The 19091-nt window shown below is 35.4% G+C and overlaps 1 protein-coding gene across 6 annotated transcripts in view; it reads left to right on the forward strand.

The window, feature by feature from the left end:
• The window catches only part of LRCH1 (leucine rich repeats and calponin homology domain containing 1), a 114586-nt gene that overhangs the window by 81080 nt on the left and 14415 nt on the right, over positions 1–19091 (forward strand). For 5 of the 6 annotated variants that reach the window (XM_032202375.1, XM_032202391.1, XM_032202384.1 and 2 more), the window contains 5 exons: positions 1212–1259; positions 2476–2548; positions 13187–13296; positions 14317–14454; positions 15168–15245. In XM_032202375.1, the coding sequence (XP_032058266.1) occupies positions 1212–1259; positions 2476–2548; positions 13187–13296; positions 14317–14454; positions 15168–15245 (447 nt within the window). Of the gene's footprint in view, positions 1–1211; positions 1260–2475; positions 2549–8024; positions 8130–13186; positions 13297–14316; positions 14455–15167; positions 15246–19091 lie in introns of all 6 variants that reach the window. The other variant, XM_032202416.1, reaches the window with a different exon arrangement.

A 19091-nucleotide genomic window follows, 5' to 3' on the forward strand; every position in this document is an offset into this window, starting at 1 on the left:
ATGGAATGTCAGACCCTTTAGTTTAGGCCCTTTGGGATTTGTTTTTGTTGTTGTTGTGTTTGTTTTTTTCCCTAGATTGAGTCTCAAGGTTTGACTGTACATGGGATGTTAAGTAAGACCTATGTCTCAGGAAAAAGGCTGATATAATGAAACGGATGTCTTCCAGTAAATATTACAGTAGTTGTATTTCCCCTGCCAAAAATAAGTCTCATCAAAGTTAGATCTTCAATAAAGTAAACCATCTGGTTCCTCTTCCCCTTCACCCCAAATACCCCAGTTCTTGTAGTACTTTAATAAACTGCTGAATTCTTGTTCCCAGCAGTATATTTAAGGCAAAACTGGCCGGGACCAGGTTGGTAAGATTTATTTCTGTTTATTCTAGCTAGTGCAGTGGCTGAGGTAATATTATGAAAAAAGTCAGTAGCTGGGGATTTTATTTTTCAAGTTAAAGAGGTGGCCAGGGAAGGTCATGTGGCAAAATGGGAGTGAAATCTTCCTTCCCATCTTGCTAACTTTTTGAAAATTCTGAGCATTGGGATCAAGTGTTTCAAATTCTGTCTTTTATTTTGGTTTCCATTTTTGTCTTGATTAAAAAAAGTTTGCCTTAATGAAGGGGTTTTGAATTGATATAAATCTTTTTTTTTTTTACCTATGCCAGTGTTGTTTCTGCTGACCAAGTTATGACTAATACAGAATTAATTTAATTATTTTATTTCATAGTTATTTACATGATTTCCATGTTTCCAGTTTTAACTGTAGCAAAAGTGGTAACAAAAGGTATGTTACATTGCAATTATGAAATGAGTCGCTTGAAGAATGCTTCCCTCTTCAAATCTGTATTTAAAATATCTATTCACATATTAAACTTTGTGATGATTTAATTACAAAATCTGCAAAACAAAATTAGCTATTACCTTTGAACCAACAAAGATTCAAATCTTATAAATTTGCTTATGAATCAGTTAGATAAGAAAAAATTGTGCAAATAATTTCCACAAGAAAATTTTGAAGTAGTATCTTCAGTGTTCCTCTAGTAGTAAAAATTCATATTCACTAAAATTCTTTCAATAGAGTGCTGAAAACCAAAAAATGTAAAGGTGGGAAGTATTAATATCAATGAGTATCTGACTGTCAAAAGTAAAGTACCCTGTGGTGGTGTGTGACTAATACAATTTCTGAAATGATCTTTTTCTTTCTTTCCAAACATGCAGAATGATCTAATTGTTTGGAATACAAGTGGCCAAACCTCTCACAATGAGGTAAGATGTTAGTGCCATTTGTTTGTCTTTTGTATATAGATGATCATTTAGCTCTTTTTAAAAAAAACTTTCTGCATGAATGATTCATAGACTAAATAAAACATGTAATTGAACTTCACAGAAAATATGAGCTTATGAGTAGTTGCTTTGGAAATTATTTAGCCTGTTTCATTTATTCTTGTCCTTATATGGGTTTACTAGAATATAAATAACATTTTCTGGTAAGTTTGTTTCTGAGTTACATAGCTTAGTACAAAACATTTAATCTTGGATAATTCTCCTTTTCTTTTAAAGTTGTCTTTGCTTCACAAAGATTTCCACTGATTACAACGGATTTATTTTTTTTTGCTCAGTTGTGTGTCGTATCCTTGATTAGTTTTTCAAGAAGCAGCTAATTTCATTGATCCTTTTGCCATCACAGTGCAAATTTCAGCAGAAGGTCCAAAAGGGAGACTGTAGGGAACTCTTTATGGAGATTATTTTTATTCATATTTTCTGTGCAGGTACAGGATTTCTTCCTGTATGTTGCACTAAGTATCAGCAGCTCACAAACTCATGAGTACCCAGCCTTGGTGATGGGACTCTTATAGTTCCTCCCAGAGGAATCATTTTGTAAATAGGATTCACACTCTGGAGTTTGGTTATAGGACTCTTCCTGTGTTTCTATTGATAGTATCATGGTTATACCTCACCATTCTCTCTATGCTCCAGTCTATTCTTCGTGCTGCGACTGTTAGCCTAGCTCAGTGTCAAGGGTGATCCTGCTCTGAGGTATATGATTAACTTCCTACTTTATGCATTTTAGGCAGAATGCAGTGTCCAAGGGAAAGTAGTTTCATTGAATTTATTACCATTCTATGTAAGAAATATCTTAGGGAAAAAAATGGCCTTTATTTTGTTCTCATAAATGTACTGTGCCACAAAAAGTATGATTGGGACCAAGTAATTTTGTGGGAGAAAAAAATAATCATACTTGTTTGTAGCTAGGGGCGGTATCTTGCTGTCTTTGGTCAGAAACTTAAGCTTCTCTTCCAGGAAAAAAAATAAAATTGAATAAATATGGGAGGTTGTTGCATGTTCAATGCTATTTTGGGATCCGATTGTGGTGAAGTAGTTGTAGTGTGCTGTATTTGTAACTTTTGTATTTTATTCAGTCAGTTGTGCTGTGATATTCTGGATTTATTCTTATTTGGATTTGTGTTCTTGAATTACACAGAACAAGGATAAAAGTCCAACAATGTCTCCCACTGCAAACAATGCAATCCCTTTTGGCCTGAAGCCACGATCAGGTAATGTAGGAAAGAAAATCAGCCATACAATTTGTGTGGGTTTTTTTTTGTGTTATGGATGTTTGTACTTTTTTTTAACCTTCAGAAGGCAATGATGAAACATTCTGTACAATAGTTTAAGGAGTAGAACATTTTAAGGTCATAGGTTTGACTTTAGATTAACATTATAACAGCTATACATTTGATATATTTTACGTTCAGAAAACATGTATGTATTTCTTATCCAGAAAACAGTTATTGCTCTGAAAACTGCTTACTGCAGTGAGTTTCTCAGTAGTTATACTTGTGTAAGATTAAGGTTTACTGGAAGATTAGATGCTTACTTCAGTCAGGAGCTGAGTTTCATGAATTTGCAATGTATTAAATCTCCATAACCCTCAATCCTTTAATATGCAGCAGTTCATTTAAAAAAAAAAAAAAAAAAAAAGAAAGAAAAGGTGGAGAGACAAACTGAACTGTTAACATATTTGAGGACTTGGGTAACCACTTCCTGTAAAAGCAGGATAAGCCACAGGTAAACTTATTTTTAGCTTCTGTGTGCTGAGGTAGTCAGTAGTGATTTTCAATATTGTTAAGTCATCTCACATCATCTCTAAAGAATAACCTTTTTTAATATGCTTTAGTATCTGAAAACTGTAATTCTGGTTTCTCACATTCACCACAAATGCTTTTATTCAAATGCTGGTAAACCACAACAAGCTTCTGGCTTCCATAACAAAATATCTTGGCAATAATGGCAGCAGTTTCATATCTGAATGTATTTTAAGAAATTGTACCCATAGATTTTTTGAAAAAAAAATTAAGAAGTGGTGTTATTTCACCAACCTTGTTCCATGAAGAAGACATTTTAAATTTCCTGTTTCATGACATACAAATGTGACATCTGTTTCCTTGAATTTCATAGTTGGTTGGACTTCTAAACTCTGCCTTTATTCTTTCATGGTCCTGATGCTTTAGGAATGTTTTCTCTTAACATGTAAAAAATGGGTTAAATGATGAACAAATGTGTCCTTCTAGGACGTGGGGGAAAAAAAGAGAGTAATATCGTTCAGTCCAGCGACAACGTTAAGATAACACTACTGGGAGAAAGACATGCAAAGACAAATGGTCCCACACTGTTGCTGCTTTCATAGGAGGTAGCCTGTGTTCTGCTCGGTTAAATCTGCTTCCAGGAGATGGAAGCAACATTGTAGAAGAAAGTACAAGACTGAGTTCGGATTCAAGTGTTAGTTTAACACATATGTCCTAATCTTGGTGTATCAGTGTACAAAGGTGTCCTCTACTTGATGACTGTGATACATAATCGAAGAAAAAATGCTTTCTGAAATAGCCTAGTGAATCTTTTTAGACAACTTCTAGGACTGGACTTACAAGGGTTGCAGTCTCTTGCAACATTCCTACAAGTGTAGTGATGGAAGACCCAGATGATCACAACTCCTCCAGTTCTTCCCCCGTGTCTTTTGAAGCTATATGTAACTTCATTAAATACTAAAGCCAGTTGGTTTTATGCTCCGTACCAATACAAATTTGTATATTTGCATTGCTTTGAGTATGCCAATGCTATGAAGCTGTTTGGTCACAGCTATGAGTTACAGAAAACTTGGTCATCTAAATTGAATTTTCCTTGCCATATTATGCACTACAGAATCACCAAATGAGAGCCATTACTGGACAATTTTTCACCTCATTGCATGCAGTTTCTGTCATGTTACCGCAGATTTATACTGTGGTAAAACAGGTTAATTTGGCAATAGCAAAACTTTCCAACATCAGATAAAGCAGCAGTAAGTTAGCTCTGTAGCACAATGGGACAAAGCATTGCTGTAGAGTAGGGAGACCTCATGTTGTTTCCTCCCACCCTCCTGCTATAGAATTGCTGTAAAAGTAGTATTTAAATTTGTTTTGCTAACACTTCTGGAAAAAATTACAGATAATAGCTCAAAATACTGGCATATTCATGAATCCTGAACATCTGTCCTCTTAAAGTTGGCTAGCCTGCCATGATTCTCTTGTTCCTTCCCTGTCTTTCAGTTTTGTGAGAGTTTCAACCACTTTATCACTGTCTGAATTTGTGCTCGTTAATTATATACTGCTGTACTGCCCTAAAGCTGAGCTGTGCTAGAGCTCCAGCAGTTCTGTGATCCAGGAAAGTTTTTCAGCTCAGTCTGTAATTTATTTTGCTAGCTTTTTCATTAAAGTTCTTAATGGCCTTAGGGAAAACTTTAGAACTCATTGGAAATGATTTTTAGCTATTTACTTCATTAAGGCTTTTACTTGAATTACTTGCTCCTATAAATCTTTTAAACCTGAGGGCAAGATAGATTCTAAAAAAATTCTGTGTACATCATGTTCTGTGGGGAAAAATGGCAAATGGTCAATGAAAATATATGCAAGCATACCTTTCTGAAATTGGAGAGTTTATTTTCACAACATTTATTTTCATCTATTTTAAATGGATGTTGTTTTCTGTTTGATATTTTTTTTTACCCTCACTGTTTCATAATGACATGTCTTTTGGAAAGGTGAAAATAAACCATACCAGGCTCCTGGTTAATGAGTCTAGTTTTTTGAAGTGCATGCACAAATAGAAGTGCTTCCAAAGGATAAACCACAGTAGCTTAAACGTCTGTGTTAGTATTTTCTATATCAGTATATACTGGTATGTGTTCAGGACTGAAGGCCTTTTTATTCTTTCATTTTAAAATGAAGATAAAACATTGGAAAACTCATATCTGATGGCTGTCTGGGTATCCAAAGAAAACGTTTTGAAAGGTAATGAATGTGTTTGACTTCTTGACAAATTCTTTTCAAGGATCAGTTGTTTACACAGAAGGTAAAAAGAGATTTTTTTTCCCAATTATTTCCTCTTTTAAAATATTTTATAGAGTATGGCTTCTCAAATAAATATTCAATTTGAAAACCTTAAAATTACTGTTGAAAGGAACCAATAATTATAAGTTTACTTAGAACCACAGTTTTGCTCTTGGGATGTGCTTTGGCACTTGGAAAGGGAATCACTCAAAACAGATAATATATGTAAATCTGTTACGCTTGATTCATGAAGTAATTACAACTGGTATCATTCAACATTTTAGAAACAAAGCATTGCAAAGTTCTTGCCATAATCCTTAAAATGAGATAAGAACATCAACTAATACATCTTGCAGCATTCAAAAATATTTTATGCTTTTGTTCTGTGCTGCTTTGACTGCGTTATAGTTTCTGCTGAACAAAGTGGCAGCAACCCAGACAAAAAATAGTAATTGTACCTTTAGAGGATAAAAGAAGCACTGACATAACTTCAAACGACAATGCAGTTTGTAATGGGACGTGAAAAGTTGTTCCTTTGTTTACTTAGCATAATCTTACATGTGAATCCAAATTCTTCATTTTCATAATCTGTAGAGGATTTACAGCACGATGTGGGTGTATGTGAACATGCTTGCCTCGCTGTCCTTCAGTGTTGTTGGAGCACACAGTGATTATTAGAACTTGACAGCATTTTTCCCTCTTTCAAGGGTTAGTTACTGCTTTTTTAATCTCCGAATATTTATTTGTTCTACTTGTTTTCTCCCCAAGAAGACCAACTGGATTATCTGTGTACTTTGGAAAATCATGCGGATCCTAATTGCCAGTGTAATTAAAGACTGCTTATTATTTTCCATAAATCAGTGTTCTGTTACCCCTCGTTGAATTCTTCTCCGAGTTTAGGTTATGCTGACTCAGTTTTGGCTGACCCATTGTCCCAGTAGCGAGAAGCAGTAAACAGGCTTTGAAAAAAGGGATATCTAAGGAGAGAGAGCTCTTGAACCGTTGAATGTGAAAGAAAGTTTAAGGTGAAGTTTTACACAATGTTGTCTGAATTACCATATTTTTTTTAGTACAGATTCCAGAGTCGTGGGGGAATGTGAAAGTCTATGCAATGAAGTGTCTTATTATTAGTTTGGAATGGTATAAAATGGGAATTTCCTTTACTTAAAGTAGTAGGTAGTATTCAGAGCAGAAGTAGTTCATTCTCCTCAAACTAAACTGGAGATTATAATGTTGTGTATGTGATTGTAGATAAAAATGTGGAAAACCAAGAAGCAAGGGAAGAGCTCATTTTGATGGCAGAAATGGTAAAGAACTGAGATCAGGTACAGGAAAAACTCATTAAAGAGTGACATTATTGTTAAGACTAGGGAAGGAGGGATTTAAATTCTGTGATGAAAAGGAAGAAACCAGTGGAAAGCTTTGAAAAGATGGATGGCGTGCTAAAAATAAACAGAGGAGATATTTTAAGGGTGTCAGTTACCATTTCAAAGATGCTGAAGAATGGAGATTTGGAGAGAGACAAGTGTGGAGTAGATGTGATGGGGAAGGAATAGAAATGTCCAGTGAAGGATTTGAGGAACAAATAAGAGGGTGCAGAATGGATGGAAAATAGAGGCTATATTGCTGTGCAAGTTAGCTCCATAGTGAGTATCAACTCATTTTATCAACAAACACACCAGGGTGGCCATGACCATGGCATGCTTTTACAGCTGTCTGGTGAACAGGGTCTCCAGATTTACAGCATCTGTGGACATGTGATATATTTTATTCTCTAGGGAGCCCAGCTGGATCATTACTGAATTTGTGCTTGTTGTAATGCTACAGAGCAGGTTTGTCAAGGCTTGTGGCAAAGACTCAAGATCATCTTTTGGCAGTGTCACATCTCTGTTCCTCGTCCTTAGAAAGTCTGCCAAGGTTGGTGAGGACCAGAACTTCCCTAGGATGGGGGTGGGCCCATTGTAGATTTGGACTTACTGTTGTGGGAGTTGGCAAGAAATGTAAGCAGTGCAGCATAAGCTATTAAGTGATTAAACCAAAAGGAAAACATGTCTAGTACATGTGCTTACAGGGCGTGTTTCAACAGAATAAGAATTATAGGGATAATAGATTTGTGACCTAGCAACATTAACTGGGAAGTTATTGTAATAATATTTTCATATGGATATACACATTATGTTTGGGGGGTGTAGTGTTCTTATGACAGTTGCAAAAATAACTCAATTCCTCTCCAAACTTTTTCCTGTAATTGCTGAAACTTCACAGCAGATGGATGTATTTACCTTCTGATTCACAAAGTCAAGTTTTTCATCAGGCTCTAACATAAAATCTATGGGTACTTTTTCTTAAAACTTGGTTGTAAACAATTTGTTTAAAGTGCTATGGTTACAATGCTTCTGTTAAGCTTAACAGCTTTAACTGCACATGCAATGTCTAGTTTGCAAGTACTAACATACAACTTTTCGCTCTTTTTATTCTGCACCATCTTTCATTCTTTTCTTCCAAAAAAAAAAAAAATGCATTTTATATTGATCACCTTTGAATTGCATCTTCATCATTGCCATAAAACCCTAATGCCATATATGAAATGCTGCTGCCCGCCCTTGTCCCCCACCCCGGTCCTTACACCACTGTGTTTGGACTGGCTGTCACTCCCCTCCAGCAGACCCATCCCTCAGTCTTCCTCCTATCTCCTTCAACACACTGACACAGGCACAAACATGGGACAACTTTAGCTACAGTATACCATCTGAAGGAGACAGTGACAATGGTAGGTGTTCCATGCATAATTTACTTGATTTTATGTTTTCAAAAACCGCAATATGTGGAAAATGTCCCAAGTGGCTAAGGATGAAAGAAAGTACTCGTAAGGGAATGTTTATAAGACCAAATGCCTCAAAGGATGCATGTTAATTTTCTGCACAATATGTAGTATCAAAAGCAAATGAGTAGAGTGCCACTGTTTGCAAGTCTGGCAAAACACCTTTTCTCATGATACCCACTTCCAGAGCTATTTCCAGCATAGCTTTATTTATTTCTTTTACTTTCAGGGGTTTATATAAAGTTGAACATAAACAATAATTTTGCTGCTGTCTTTTCGGCATTTTTATTCACAAATTTTTTAGATAGCGACTCTTAAAAATATCCAGCTCCAGTTATTGAAGGTGTGTAACTAACTTCCTTAAAGAGGAATCCATGATGAAGCAAAGCTGGAAGAATCAGATAAGCAAAAATAGTGCTTTCTGTTCAAACTGTTAGCAAGCTGTCAAACTTCTCTGTTCATACTGAAGGCCATACATTAGTGGATGTTGGTTTTGCTTCTTTTGTTTGTTTTTTCTCCAAAGTGTTACTGTACGTTGAGTCAGATGCAAAGTTGATCTTGTGTGGGCTAACAAGGTCTTACACTGCATTAATATTTCAACATCAGATTGCATCGGAGTGAAGAAACAGAACCTAAATGTAAAACCATTTACAAATCTTTGTTAAATAGAGGTATCATTTAAAAGTAGGGTGATCTTCCAGCTGCCTTAAATTAGAAGAGTGCTTATTGGAAGGCAAGGAAACTGTCAAAAGCATTAGATTGAAGCCAAGCCCACAAATGTTGAATGATAAATGCCAACGTTTAGTTTAGAATACTTATGTTCTTATTTCAGTTCACTACCTGACAATACTTGCTATTGCCACTGTTTCCTTGACTGTAAAGTCCTAGCAGCATATATAAGGAACCTGCTCTTTAAAGTAATTTGCAATGAAACACAAGTAGGATGGAAAAATGAATCTTGTTGCCACGATGGTATGAAGTTATCTTGACATATCGCCAATGACAACTCTAACAGCTAAAGGCAAGCTACAAGTACTTCTGACAATGCAGGGTCTGTTTGTGTTTTAGGTCAAAATAAATAAATCATTGGGTAGGTTACTCTGCCTGCAATACTGGTATATTCCAGACAAAAAGCAATTAGTGTATTGTTTATTCTTTTTTGTTTGTTTGTTTTGGAAAGGCATATCTTTTCTGACAGCAGTAGTCTGTTGGCAGTTGAGGAAAATGGGACTCACATAGTTGATTTTATTGGACTTGATGTTGTGTATTTCTGATAGTGAGAATTTTATAAAGGCAGCTCAGTAAAACGTAATTATTAGGAAAATAAGGCTTCTGCAGACCCTTTCCTGTTAAACAGGAAGAGAAGTGTAGCACTTCCTATATATATAATGAATGTTCCAAGTAATAACATATCAAAATTGAGAGCATCTTATTTCAAGAATGTGGTAAGATCCAAGTTCTTTTTTCCACTTCTGAGAAGCTGGTTACAGTGTCCTGATAGTCTTTCAGATTTCTCACCAACATCTTCAAACTGTACTTGCTGCAAGAGAATATTTTTCATTATTTTATTCAACATTGTACATAATGAAACCATATTCAGGAATTTAGCATTTGTTCTTTGACTTCTATGCAGTACAGATGCCAATAAAGATTGTAACTAAAAGACTAATTCATGAATGTTTGGTGACTAAAATTGTGGTGACCTTGGGTAGAACCCTAGGAGTCCAACTGGCTGTACACCATGGCCATTAGATGGACGTTGGATGGCTTTAAATTTATCATGTACCCTTAACTGATAGTAACTCGATTTTTTTTAAGCAGTTTAACACTGTTGCATCCAACTTTCTTGAAAATTACTACTACCTATAGTTAACTTGCATTGATTTAAATGCAAAATAGATTCCGCTTTGCAGTCCTTTGAGACTTCTGAAAAGTACAGTAGTGGTCATTCAGACTTGAGCCTGATTTGAGATACATAGCCAGAAGCTAATGTTATCTTTCCCTTTATGTAAAGTGTCCTGTTTCTTTAGCACTGTGCCTCTGCTTTCATCACTTCTGAAGTGGTGCAAATCTTGGAGTTAAACTAAAACATTCCCACATTAACAAACAAGTTCTTCCAGTGTATATAGGAAACAATTATAAAAGATTATTATTATTTCATTGCTATTTTTTTGCAACATTTTAAATAAGTTTTCTTAGTAGAAATCTTGTCTCACTGAACATTTTCACAAGGAAATTTATGGTAATGTGTAGACTACATAGAATCACAGAATGCCCTGAGTTGGAAGGGACCCGCAAGGATCATCGAGTCCAACTCCTGTGTCCCCAAAGGACCACCCAAAAAATCAGTCCGTGTGTCTGAGAGCATTGTCCAAAAGCTTCTTGAACCCCGGCAGGCTCAGTGCCGTGACCAACACCTACTATGTGCTTATTAAAAATTAACCGTTGAGCTTATTGAGTCTTATAAACTACATAAATTTATTGGAACAACACTAATTTAATAACCTTGGTTGACCATGGATTCAGAAAGCAGAAATTCTACTACTATCTGACAGGGAAAAACAGACCTTCAGGCCTGTGTGTGTGAGATGCGGGCTCCCCTTGCTGGAAAATGTGTGTAATGCAGAGAAGCAAGCAATATTTCAGGCTGCCAAGATACCCTGGTTTAGAAAACTTTTCTTTAAACTTCAGTATGTAGCTGGAACTTGCAGTAACCAGTACTTCTGAGATTTGTGTGTGTTTATATACATTAGTTAACCTTACTTTATTTTTGTTTAACTTTTTAATTTTTGCAACTTTTAATTGCGGTTTCCCACTGCCTTGAGATTAGCCTTCCTGCTGCTGCTTAGTCGAATGTCTGTTTCCTTTAGGAATAGGAATAGGATCGAATAACTAATGTTGCCATTTACTTTTCATTAATAGAGTCTGAAACCTGAAGGAACTATATTTGGGACATTTATACGGACTTAGCAAAGGCCTAAACAAAGACAGCTAAGGCCAAGCTGAATGAAGGCCCTGATAATATTCCATGATACTTGCAAAATTGAACATAATTATGAAATAATGCTTTCAAAGAGAATTATCTTTGAAATGTTGCTGCTAAAGCTACGGTGGCATTTAAATACCATTTGAATAGGGTATTACTCTTTGAGGATTAAAACTATGTCTGTGTGAGTCAAGTAGTGAAAGGAATCAAGTTTGGTAACCCTGGCCATAATTTATTGCATTGTATTGTTTATCGTGCCTTGGGTGAGTAACCTAAAGGTATGTCAGGAGCTGAGCTCCATCTTTACTGTGTAAGTAAGCAATAATTGCTTCCTGCTCGCTGAGCTGCCTTAGGTAGTGTCTTTCTCCCTCCCTTTGACCAGAGAGGTAACTTAGATTATTACCATTATTATTATTTTTATTTTACATATCCAACCAGCCTACAACTAGGTGAGGTGCCTGGTAAGTAGGCTTGTCTGGGATTTCAAAGTATTTCTTCTATATAAGTTTTGTTTTGTTTATGTTGAGTTGTGGATGCTAGAGGGTGCAGTTTTGCCTGTTAGCCCTGTACTGATCTGGGAGCTTCGTTAACGTTTTAGTTTGTCAGAATGTAGATGAAATTTCCTTCTACCAAGACTTCAATTTCTTATTTTCCTACGTATTTTAAGGACTGATTTTGACAATTTAGCCTATTAGCTAGACTGTGACCTAATCAAAAGTTATTGGGATGCCACAATTCTTAATGGGACATCAGAATTACTCCGATTACACCCATCTGCACCTACGGTACACTGAAAGTAATTCATCATTTACTTCCATAGTTGGAGTAAAAGTTTGATTTGCCCTTTAGGAAATAAAAGGCTGTTCTTTTCCATTATGTTACCTATTGACACTAAGATTATCCTCTTTCCTTTGGCAATATCAGCAAGCAGTCATCTCAGCTGTGACTACTACTCAAAGATGTAGAGAAGCCAGCTGCTGAATTTGAGATAAGAGTCTGGATTGACACCTACCATCTGCAACAAATTTAGGCAACCCCAAAAAAACCCAAGGCTGCTTCGTAGCCTGTAACAAATTTCTGTAACCAGGCTACTGTATTTAGTGGGCTGCTCCTTTCTTACGTTAGATGAGCAGGAGAGTAATACAAATATTTTGCTGCCTTAAATAAATAAAATTGAGATGGAGCTGGTTAAAACCAGAGGTTTCTACGCTTAATACTTCCCGCTCCCCTGGTTCATACTTAAGAGTGTCCTGTTGCATTCAGAAGGAGAGATGCAGGAAAATAATAACACAAAATCCTCTCTCTTAAGCACTGTCATTGGCCATAATAATCAGGTTGGCCCTTAATTTGTCTGAGTGGTGACAGTTTCATTTTGTGAAATAACAACCAAGCATACATCGTGCTCTTTAGAGCCATTCAAAACAGTCAATGATCACAAAATAAGAAAGTGTACGGGTGTGTATATATACAAAGATCTCATGTAATTATTCCAAGGAATTGTACGTTAAAATGCACACATACTGAATGGCTGTAATGTTCAGTTTCTAGAAATCAAACCCATATTTTTGCTTGTCTGGTAGGGTTTTCTTGTTTGTTTGTTTTTGTTTGTTTTAATTTTTTTTAGTGTAACCTTATCTAGTAAGCAGTTATCCTGCCTAAGAAGATGCTTGTCACGTGTTAGAGCATCTTGTAGGAGAGGGTTCTCCTTCAAAGAATAAGAGATGCTCCTTGCCATGTTAGGAAGTTTTCTATAGACCAGAATCTCCAAGACACGGTGCAGGTGCTTAATCATCTGACAGACGTTGCCTGTCACAATATGGATTTAGTCCAAAAAAACAAACAACAAAAATCCACTCCATTGATGGTACATGGTGCTGTTCAGAGCTGTCCTCCTGACAAAAGAGAAATTTTCTAATGTTTTTTGCTGGAGATGGTGCCTCAAGATTTTTCTTAATTTGAAAATGAATACGTCAAGCTGTTTATTTTTTAAAACTAAAACCTGTCTTTTTAAAAATCACAGTGTTCTTAAGACCTCAAAGAAATTTGGAATCAATAGACCCGCAATTTACAATTCGAAGGAAAATGGAGCAGATGAGAGAAGAGAGGGAGCTTGTGGAACAGCTGCGTGAGGTATGTGAGCGCTGGTACAATTCTGCTAATAGAACATATATTTTATGTGTTCGTTGGGAAAGTTGCAGAAATAAGATATTTTAAAATGTTAAATGAGACAGCATTACTTCTCTGAATTGTGTTGGTGAAACTTACCCTGAAGTGCCTTAACCCAGTCAGGTGTTTGTACTTCAGAAAAGATCTTTTGAATGGGAAATAACAATGAGAGTTTCTGGAGTGAGATATGGTTAAATGGCATGCCCTGCACTGGTGGAATTAATAGCTCATGTAATTTCAGCAGAAAGGATGAAGTGATTATCTCTGAGTGTTAGAATTTAAGAGTTGTCTGTAAGTGTACTGTTGGAGTGTTTTTAAAATGGAAGCACAATTTAAGGAATTAATCATATGTAACAATCTTACTATAGTTTTTTGTTTTTAAAATTCTTAAATATTTTCAAAGTATTTTATTTTGTAATATCAAATTCATTTCAATGAGACTTCTGGTTTATTTAAGAGATTTTTTGGGTATGTGTTATAGCTGAATGTTTTGCTTTGTTGCCTGTCTTTTTTAATCACTCTAGTGCTTCATAAGTAGTTTTTAGACTCCTAGGGAATGATTGCCTTTTACTCGTTGTCAGTGATGGAAACCATATAATTCTGTTTGAAAGTACTGCTGATAAAATTTGGATAAGTAGAAAACTTGGGGGAATAGTGAAAGAAAGGAGCCACATGTAGTGCAATCACATGATTACATGCACATATGTTTTTATGTGCTTGTGTACAAAAATAAATGCATATTATGACAGCAGCATTTGAAGTGTTGCCTACCTTTAAAGGAGCGTATGTAATTCTGTGACCAGCATGGGAGGAGGGTGGATTGATTTGTAGTTTTTAAAAAATCACTTATATGAGAAGTAGGTTTCTTGGTAAACTGAAACTGCATACATATCTAACACCATGGGAGGAGAAGATGAGGATATAAGTGCCTCTTTTCCTTCCTTTGTTTCTATGTTGAAGCGTGTATGTGTTCTTCATTTGCAGAACATTGAAACAAGACTAAAGATTTGTTTGCCTGAAGACTTGGGGTCTGCTCTGATGGATGGTGTAGTTCTCTGCCATTTAGTAAATCACGTTCGACCTCGTTCGGTAGCAAGTATTCATGTACCTTCACCAGCAGTAGTAAGTTGAATGTTTCTTCTTGTGTTCATTGTTTGTTTTTGTGGGAGCAGAATAGATGAGGACTTGGGGGTATTAAAAAAGGAAAAAACAAAATAAAACACCTAGTTTAATGCCATATTACCCTTCTTTCACATCTTGCATTGAGCAAGTAAAATAATGATTTTCCAAATTACTTTTTACTAACATATTTCCATAAGTATTGGGTGGATAGTCCTTAGTGAGATGAATTCTAAAAGTATTTGAAATTCTACTCTAACAAATTTATTCTTCAGACATGGAAAATTAAGTACTCACAAATATAAAATAGCTATACATAAAATATTTAAAAATATAAGAGCTCTATCACAGTTAAATCTGTCCCCCTTGTTGTAGGTTGAAATGCATCATCAGTTTACTTGCTCTCCAGAGAAATGTCTTCTGTCACGGAACATGAGGTTTTAGAACCTGACAAGCTGAATATGAACAAGTAGAGATCTAAATGTGTTGATGGCTTTAATAACTAAGTAAAAGCGCAAGGCATCCACAGCTTCCATACTCAGATTATATTTATATAAACTTCAAATTAGATTGGTGGGGAAAAAAGGCAGAATTTTAAGCTTTGTTTTCAGGAGAATTATGGAAATGGTGAATCAGCACAAGAATAACTCAATAAACTAACTTACTGACTGAATGAATTTATTGGCTTATGATCTATTTTTTTCTTGTTTTTACAGCCTAAACTTAGCATGGCCAAATGCAGGAGAAATGTTGAAAACTTTCTGGATGCATGTAGAAAACTGGGGATACCAGAGGTAATTTAATTAAATCTGCCATTTCCAGATGATCAAAAATGCAAAGCACGTGAATTAATTTGTAGTTTAAGGATAACTGTATGAAATAGCAGTTTTCAGCAATAAAGACATATTACTTACTTCCATTTTCTTTAATTATATGATTTAATGCTACTTTAGTGCGTTTAAGTAGTTGATGTCATAGCACTTAAGAATTACTAATTTTGTTTTCAGTTAGAGATTCAGTATTATCCCCAATTCCACCTTATGTTTGAACTGGAAGATGACTAATTAACGTGGTAATTGGGTAATAATAATGTAGTTAAGCAGAAGTTTGCTCATTTTTCCATATACACCTATAATTGCATTTTTACATATTGTTTTTAGAAGATGAACTTCATTCTTTTTAATTATTGATTTTCCTTTTTTACCATACTAAGTACTCAACAGTATGTATTTAAAAAGGAACTAATAACTCACTCATGTCATGTACTGAAACACTTCAGCAGCGATGTGAAGAAATCCCTTCTGTGTGTTAAGGATGGAATGTTTCTACGAGTAAGGTTGTTCAATAGATAGTGTTTTAGACATTGAAACTAGGGAAATTGCAGTGAATGGTGTTTTCTGCTATTCACTTAAGTATGGTAGTATTCATTGTGTAACCTATTCTGAAATTGAGAAGGAAAATGTCTTAAGTAATGAATTCTGGGGCTTCATTGGGAATGTTTCAAAGATTCTCTTACAGTCTAGAGGTATGCATTAAGAAAATGTTCGTTTAAAATATCTGACCCTGAAAATAAGGGAAAAGTGTTATACAAGGTCTTCTTAACCTGAAAACATGAAAATTGCACGATGTATTTTCTCTGATGTGTACATATGGCAGTAGGATTAAGACTGAATGCATTTTAGCCTGTATTTCAATAATGCTGCAACAAAAGGACATTCTGATATTTTTCTTCCTCCCTTGTCACCCCTTTGGGAGCAGATGGTAATGTAAAGATGTCATGTTGAAAAAGAATTAGTTTTGTTTGTTTTATCTATATTTTAGTACTTAATTTGGAGAACAGCAGAAGTAATGGTTCATTTTTGCTATTTGTGGGAATTCTGAGGGGGGACTTTGTCTTACAACTCCAATGGATGGTTCATAATATATATAACCAATAATACAGTGTTATTTTTTGGGCCTCTAAGCTGTAATGGTTGATTTAGTTGCTGTAATTAAATAATTCCAATATAATAATTTACCTAATTTTGGTAGAATTTCACTTCAAGGAAGATCAAAAAGAAAATCGAACTCTCAGTGCTACAGGCTTAAAGACAAAGTAGTTACGGAGTGCTAAGCTGTCTAGTGATGCATTATAACTTATTCAGTGAGTTAGAATACAAATCTTTTTTTTTTCTGGATGTAGCCAGTTGGGAAAGAAAAAGCTGAGAGTTGTTGTTTTTAAGAGCTTTTTCAGAAACAGAATAAAACAGAAAAAATTTAGAAATCCTTGCAGTGCCATTTTACAGAAGTGTAAGCTAAGCCTTTACGCTATTTTATTATTATTATTTGATTTCTATAAAGAAACTTTCTGAAAAATGCCTCTGTTTTTTTGTGAATAGGGATTTTTATATATTTGTTGCTCCTAACACTTGCATTAAAATTAATGTAGAATTTTTGATGATTTTTTTTGTGTGTTCTATTGAAGTATTTTTGTTGCAGAGAGGGCACGGAGCCCTAAGGAAAGGGTCAAATCTTACCAATCTCTTTTGTAAACTAACCATGCTTATGAACCTAAAGAAGCACCAACTTCTCTTGAGGGGAAAGCTCCTTAAGTACCAAATGAACTGCTTGAAATTGTAAATTTATGACGGGTCTTTAAATGCTCCGAGGATATTTTTGATCAGGTGCTAGTAATGGCAAATATATCTTTGCAGTGTATGGCGAAAATCTGTTGTGTAGCAGAGCTAGGTGGTAGGTGGTGGAATGCTTCTGCATGTTGGAGGGAAGGGTATGAAGAACACAAAAGTAAAAGTGCATGACAGCTAGCTCTCAGTTATTTTATTTTTTTAAAAGACCACTGCAGATGATATCTTCACTCTGCTTCAGGTTGTACATTGCCCAGCCTTCGAACAATCCCAGAAAAGGAATCAGTGAATTGTTTCACTTTTTAAACAAACATCTTACATATAGTGATAGGTTCCACTTATGGAACCAGAAATACTCCCCCTTTTTTTAATACTTGTGTTTTCTTTTAGTTTACAAGAAATAACTTGAAAAAACAACTGGACGTTTTGTTTTTTTAAGGATTTAAAATTGTCACAGCTCTGTTTTGGTTTGTTCTCAGTTACTTATGGAATAGAGTACACACAGGTTTAGAACAATACACTGTCAAGGATAGGAACAGAAAATACAGAAGGAAAAGAAAACAGCAATAGTAATTACTGTGCTGTGCATGGTCTCTTGCTTCTGTGGTTTTCAGCATTCAATTTTTATGTCAAAATTGCTTTCCCCTGAATGATCCTGGCAAACTTTCTGCAAGTGTAGAAAAATGCAGTAGGCATCCATATCCAAGTGGGTCATGATGAGCCTCGGCATTTGGCATCTTGACGAAAAGCACAAATGCAAAATGACCCCATGTGTAGATGATTGTGGGATGACTTGTGCCAACTGACATGAAAGGCATTACCTACCAGATGAGACTTTTGGTACAGTGGGTGGTGTGTTGAAATCACTTTGTTAGTGCCCATATAATCATTCCGGTCATACGTGGAAGGGATGATTTAAAGGTCTGGCTCTCACTCCTTAGTAAGAAACTAAGTAGCAAGGCTCATACCACACCAGTCAGCTATGAAAACGGACAATAGCAATAGGACAAGCAGCAGGTGCCCAGTTTTGCCACTAACTTTGCCCGTAGGGCCTTTTTTATTCCAAGGTATCAGATCTTTGTAAATAATCATTTTTGTAGACAGAACTTTCTTGCTTGATATGAGAAAGTAATGGTGGCAGATAAGCATCTGAAAGCCTGAAGATTCAAATGTATCATGCAGTACCCCTCAGAGACACCAAGGTACAACCTTTGTTACTTAAAGTACAAACTAAAACTTTAAAATAAAACTTTATAAATAAAGCACTGCAAACTAAAAATTGTCAAATTCCCAGATCTCCTCTGTAATAACTATAACAAACTCCTGAGTTTTGACTGATACAGATTACATAAACAAGTGACAGTAGATGTGTGGTAAGTAGGAGTGCTTGTCCCACTGCATTTTTCAAATTGACATGCAGTATGTGATGGTGCCATTCACAGGAATGGTTTGTTAATGTCACGTGAACCCAGTACTGACACTGACATTGCTTACCAAGACGATCTGTGTTGCACCTCCCCTCTCACACTTTCTGATTTAAGAAGTAAAGCTATTTTGGGCTTCATTCATCTTTGCATGGTTGCAAGTGTGGTCTCTGAAATGTTAAATGCCCCAGTTCTAAGGTAGTTTTATTCTTCTTAATGGCACCTCATCTCAGAGTTATTGATAGTGATCAGAATAATCTGAATTACTATCACATGAGTATATATGTAAAATTATGAAAATATTTTGTCTCTATTTGAAAGAACACTGCTTTATGTCATTAAAGAAAAATATTCATACACATTTTTCATTATGAGAAGAAATTCTCACCTAATCGTTCATACATATTTTGAAAACATAGCTATTTTTGTCTGTCACACTGGAATCAATACTCATATTAGCAAAGAAGTAGACTTTTCCATTTTAACCTAAGCATCAATAATATAATTTAGCATTAGCTTTCCTTCCTTATAGCTGTTATTCTTGATAAACCTATTACAGGGAGCTTTCAATAATGTTAACAAATGTTCATGT

This window comes from Aythya fuligula, chromosome 1 (assembly GCF_009819795.1).
Source record: "Aythya fuligula isolate bAytFul2 chromosome 1, bAytFul2.pri, whole genome shotgun sequence".
In the NCBI taxonomy this organism is placed as follows: domain Eukaryota; kingdom Metazoa; phylum Chordata; class Aves; order Anseriformes; family Anatidae; genus Aythya; species Aythya fuligula.